The sequence below is a fragment of the Hippopotamus amphibius genome, chromosome 4 (assembly GCF_030028045.1).
Source record: "Hippopotamus amphibius kiboko isolate mHipAmp2 chromosome 4, mHipAmp2.hap2, whole genome shotgun sequence".
NCBI classification, from domain to species: Eukaryota; Metazoa; Chordata; class Mammalia; order Artiodactyla; family Hippopotamidae; genus Hippopotamus; species Hippopotamus amphibius.
Window position 1 is genome coordinate 112,830,740 of NC_080189.1, and position 6,000 is coordinate 112,836,739.

The window sequence follows — 6,000 nt, forward strand, 5'->3', positions numbered from 1 at the left end:
ATATCTTGAATAAGTATCTTTATGGAGATATTTTAAAACACCTCACCTCTACGACTTAGCTTTAAAAGTGTTATTTGTGGGCCCTCAGTGACTTGGTTCTTCATGCTTTCATTGGTGGTGATGCTTCAGATGAAGGTCCCTCCACTCCCTTCCCCCATCACCTCCAGTGGTAGCGCTTTAGTGCAGGGCTCTGTGTGTGACTTTCAGTTAGAAGTGACCACCTCTTCCTTCATTGCTCTTGGAATTGAACAATATTAATCGTATGCCAAACGGTAATATTATGTCTTTTTTATTTTTATGCACTGTGTATGACTACTTAAAGATACAGGTATTTTTTTCTAACTATACACACATTTACTGTATATACACATGTGGTGCATTTGTGGTATAGATAGATAGATAGATAGATAGATAGATAGATAGATAGATAGGGACAGAGATGTGTATGCTTGTGTTTCTTATTCCTTATGTCTTTCTTATTCATTTTTTTCTCTCTAGCCTGGAACATATATGGTAGTTACAGAATGAGAATACACTACATTTGTAAGATAACCTAGAACTCTAATGGCAGCTGCATGAGGAAGGGACAGTGCTTGGACCACTGAGTCCCCAGTGCCTAGACCAGTACCTAGGTATACAGTAGGAGCACAATAAACATTTGTTCTTGTGAAATTAACGGTGTTCGGGAATACAATACTGTTCAAATTAATCTTCCTTTCTATGATTTTGTTTGTTTTCATTTTCTTTGTATATTTACCAGTGGAAAATGACCCACACTTCATCATCTACCTACCAAAAAGCCAAAAGAATATTTGTTTCAATATCGACTCGGAACCTGGAAAAATCCTCAACCTTGTTTCTGATCCAGAATTAGGTAAAATAAAAAGATCTTATATTTGAATTAGACTACTAGGTCATGGCCTTCACTGTCACTACCTGGGATGTCTTTCTTTCCCATCTTAATAAAATTATTATATATATATATACACATATATGTATATATATATTTCAAACTACACTTTTCAAACTCTGATAGCGAGAAATGAATTATAAATATATTCCTAACTGTTTGAACTATTATAAATAAAATACTCTCTGAGTATGAACTAGCAGAATTTGTGATATGATTAACTTGAACCATAATAAAATACTTATGAAATGAGAGTTACAAAGGAAAAAAAACGTTATGTAAATTCTGAAACAAAATAAAAGAATAATTCTTCCCATTCCGTCAAGTTTTATAAATTTGAATTCTGGTGCCCACATGTGCAAAAAAGAAAAACAAAAGAAAGAAAGAAAAAGAGCACACAAGAGAGAAAAAAAAACATTTTTTTTCTCTGCAGGGCTTTTGGTCAATGGACAGCTTATTGGTGCCAAGAAGCCCAAGAATGAAAAACTAAGCACCTATTTTGGGAAACTGGGATTTTATTTCCAGCGTGAAGACATGAAAATAGAAATCAGCACCGAGACCATCTCCCTGAGCTGGGGCTCTCGGACGTCCGTCTTGTCCTGGTCTGACACAGCCCACATCCTTAACCAGAGGCAAGTACTCTGACATCCAAATTCGGGCATGTCCTTGACACGTGACTACATCAACAAACCTAGACATGCGTGACACAAACATAAAACTCAAAATCATCATTTTAAATGTGAAGAAGTTGAGGTTGAGAAAAAATCTTGTTACTTCCTCCCCTGCTCCTGATAGTAGAGTCCACGTGTTTTGGCCACAGTGTGTCTCCGTGCTGGCCGTATACAGTAAGTGCTCAATAAATGCATGTTGGACAGGTGAGGGACTCCATCAACTGAGGTCCAGCCACCTGTGTCAGAATGCCCTCAGAAATACTATGATTTTTGTCATATGAGTAATATTTTCCTATTAGTATCTGTTCATTGCTGATACGGAAACACACACATTAACAAAATTTCAGTGCTGGGAGATGAGTCAACGTTCTGTGGCCAAAACATTGTAAAGCTCTTAGAAAAGTGGGAGGATTGTACTAGGCAGAGTGAAGTCTTATAAGGGGTGGGAAAGGGATGACTTTCTAAAACGAGTCTGTCCTAGCATCGTTCAGTCCTTTTTGACTTCCCACTAGGGTGCTTGTCTCGGTGAAGAAAGAGAAAACAGTGACCATCACCCTGGATAAAGAGATGTCCTTCTCTGTTTTACTTCATCGCGTTTGGAAGAAGCATCCTATCAATGTCGACTTTTTGGGGATCTACGTCCCCCCCACAAACAAGTTTTCTCCTACTGTACACGGGCTGATAGGTAATGTGTCCGTGGACCATCTGGCAGGTGTGAAAGTGACCACCTTAGGTCTTTAGCAGCTTTGGCTCAAGGTTAGAACGTTTGGTTGGAACATGGGAAAGTGACAGGTATGGACTCAAGGGTTCAGGGAGGACCCACACTCTGTGCCCAGAAGGTGCCTGAGTGACATACAAATCGTTACTGTGGTCCAGCAGTTAAGACTCTGCGCTTCCAATGCAGGGAGCCTGGGTTCGATCCCTCGGTGGGGAGTTTCTGCATGCCACGTGGCATGGCCAAAAAAAAATAAAAGTTCAATCTCATTGAAGGAGTGTAATGTTTATTGTTGCTTATAGTTTCCACGGAAACATGAGGCACATCTTGCCATGCAGGGCTACAGGGAGGCCAGGCTTGGGTCAGGAACCAGAAGCAGGGGCAAGAGATAGGTCCGGGCCAGAGACTTTATTGCGGTTTCTTTGGCAAAGACAGGACAGAGCAGGGTAGTTTGGGGTTGGCTACAGGGTGGTCTTTCCTTGCCTGGCACCTGGCCCTGGAATGATTCCTTCTGGGGCTCACAGGCCAGAGAGAGGAGGTCCGGCTCTGACTTGGTTCACTTGTAGATCCCAGCCATGCTCCTGGCTGAGTCCTTTGCTCTCTTTCAGAATCAGCTTTCCCAGGGAGGGGCAGTGTCTCCCCAGCCAGCTAGATGTCAAAACACCATAATATACAGAGAATAAAAAACACGATTCCTACAACCCAACACAGCAGTGCAGGGCGACTCAGTAATGCTCTAGCTGGGACTGCTTGCTGCTCCAGTCAAGGTTTTACCAGGGCTGGGATTTCATCACAAACTGGGCATATTAAGAGAAGGGATGGATGCATTTTAAGTTTTATGCTGAAGATTTTTTTCTCACTGAAGAGAAGTGAACTGGTTTAGGAAGTCTGTGATAACAAGCAGGGCGTCCAGGTCAGCCTTCCCTACTTTTTAAAGAACGGTGGCAATTTAAGCATACTGTATAGCATCACAAACCAACCTTGTTTGTACGATTTGAGCTGTGCTCTCAGGGGCTGACCTTCACCCCCGCCATCAGGACATTCGATTTTACTTAGGATCCAGTCTACCAGCCTCATACGTCAAATGACCATGGGGTTAGCAGCATGGATTTGCCCTTAAGGAGGGAGGACCCATCCACCCTCACCCCAATCTGCATCCTTTTCCTCTCAATACATCTTTCTACCCCAGAAAGTCTGGAGGGGGGACCAAATGCAGCTCGGATCACGTGGCCAGTCTGTCCTTTTTTTCTTCCCTTGACTTACATGTAAATAAACATCTGGGCTTTGTTTCATAGGCCAGTTCATGTATGAACCAAAGATACACATCTTCAACGTGCGACCAGGAAAGGACCCTGAGAAGCCAGAGGCCAACATGGAAGTGAAGGGGCAGAAGCTGGTTGTCACCAGGTAGGTCTTGGACGCGTACGATGGGAACGAAAAGGGCTCCTGTTAGGATTGGACTCACACAGCAAAATAGAAGAGCAGGGAAAGCTGCTTCAAGCTGTGTCACACTTACATGACACTGGCATAAGGACACTGCAGAGAGTCCATCTGAAATGCAAACAATGACCAGGTACACAAGTACCGTCAAATGCCAAGATTAAATGCTCTACTGTTCTCACCTTCGTACATTAGAAGCCCTACGGCCACAAACTGGATAATTGAAAAAGCAGATCAAAGGAGGAAATCATAAAAATATCTACATGCCTTCATGCTGAAGGAAGAATGTACATTTTTACATAAGCCTAGAGCTTTCTTTTTGAGTATTTATCTACTCAGTGCATGTTTGTGTTTGAATCTACTGAATACATCTTGGTGTAGCTTTACTTGCACCAACTGTATCCATGTGCTTCATTCTGAAGTGAGAACACAGATACCTGTACAGCATCCTGAGTGTAAAATTCTTAAAGTCTTTTTCATTTTTCCCAGTCTTTTACAGTTGTCTCACCCAGACCTAATTTGGTATCATTTTAAAGAATTTGGGGCCTTTTTAGAGGTTTTACAAAGCAGCCAACTTTGCTCAATGAGACATGGCTCTCTTGACACACAGATGTCATTGGCTTCCATGTACTTAATTAAACCGTAAAATTATAATAACATTTAAGCCATAAAATTACAATAATCATTAGACCATAAAATTACAACAATAAAATAAAATTATGACCGAAATAGATTTGTGAACTAAAACAATGGGCTCTTAGTATACCCCTCAACTAGTGTGGGTTTACCAGGGATGAGTGAGTTGGAAACGGTGCGCACAGTTAATAACAGCAATAATAAATTACCTACGGTCAGTAAACACACATCTACTCCACGCTAAGGACGAAAGGTAAAGGTTGGGCCCCCGTTTCATCTTCTGCCAGCACCTGGTGACCCACAGCTGAAAGTGGCTTGACCCATGGGCCATGCACAACGATGTATGTTTTAAAGCTCATTAATGGCGCTACAGCGTTTAACTTCTTCCCCCTTAAAACAAAAGACACAACTGTCTCAGAAACAGCTGGCATCGCCCTTAAGTAGAACAGGCACCCCTGCAGTCAAGGTGAGGAGCACCTGATTCATTCTGCAGGGAACTTGTGAGGTGAGTCCCACCTTCTTTTTAAATGGAAAGAAGGTGGGAACAGAACTCCAGTACCCCTTCTCCCCCCCTAGTACCCCAGCTTCCCGGAGAGGACAGATGACAGTGTCTGGGACCTCGTCTAGGCTTGCCGGAGAAACAGAGGATGCCCAAGAAAATTTGAATTTCAGATACTTGGGACATACTTCTACTGAAACATTAGTGGTGTTTACCTGAAATTCAAATTTAACTGGCATCTGTGTTTTTATTTGCTAAATCTGGCAGCTTCTTCCTTGTTCTGGGCCAATTTGGAGACTATACCAGCCCTAGGCGACCTTGAGGACACAGCCCCCAGCCAGTTCCCACTGCCCCCTTGTCCCTTTCCCCATGTCGAGAGAGGGGACTGGCCCTGAATACACAGGCCTCCCCTCTGCCAAGGTGGAAGGGGAAAAAAAAAAGCTAATTTGCACTCTTTACTTTCTCGGAAAAATCGATACTGGTCAGTCTCTATACAGGTTATTTGAATTTGTAAGGACACACTGCTTATTCTCTTTCTAAACCGAGCCCCAGACTCTGATGTTTCATACAATGTGGGGAACGGAGATGGGGGTTTGTTAGCAGAGATGGTGCTTCAGGGGGGCAGAAAACAGAGAGGGAGAGCGTATCTCCTTTCTGGATATGCAGGCTGGCCACGCCCTGGTCTGTGTCCTAACCACGCCCACCGTTCTCTTGCAGAGGCCTGCAGAAGGACTACCGAGCGGACAGAGTGTTTGGGACGGATGTCCCTTGTTGGTTTGTCCACAACAGTGGGAAAGGCTTCATCGACGGATATTACAAGGATTACTTTGTGCCTCAGCTCTACAGCTTTCTCAGATGGCCTTAAAAGTTTAAAATTGGGGAAATCCCATGTATAAACATACATTTTTTCCCTGCCACCTTTGTAGTCATTTTTGAGTTTGAATAATCAAAAACGAACCAGATATCATGGTGGTTTACAAAAACCTGTTAACACATCTGAAGAAAATAAATACTTTGCAAAGAAGTTTTAGGATGTTGTTGTGTTTTCAGATGCGAAGGTATGTTCTTGGAGGTCGTGCAGGGGAAAGCTGCTTTGGCGAGTGAAGCTGCTGTCCGGACGGACGGAGTC

At 43.0% G+C, this 6,000-nt stretch overlaps 1 protein-coding gene across 1 annotated transcript in view; it reads left to right on the forward strand.

The window, feature by feature from the left end:
* The window catches only part of ITIH2 (inter-alpha-trypsin inhibitor heavy chain 2), a 41,496-nt gene extending 35,708 nt beyond the window's left edge, over positions 1-5,788 (forward strand). The window contains exons 17-21 of the mRNA XM_057731871.1: positions 761-874; positions 1,344-1,542; positions 2,094-2,266; positions 3,592-3,703; positions 5,589-5,788. Coding sequence (XP_057587854.1) covers positions 761-874; positions 1,344-1,542; positions 2,094-2,266; positions 3,592-3,703; positions 5,589-5,736 — 746 coding nt within the window. The 3' untranslated portion in view covers positions 5,737-5,788. The remainder of the gene's footprint in view (positions 1-760; positions 875-1,343; positions 1,543-2,093; positions 2,267-3,591; positions 3,704-5,588) is intronic.
* The last annotated feature ends 212 nt before the right edge of the window (positions 5,789-6,000 follow it).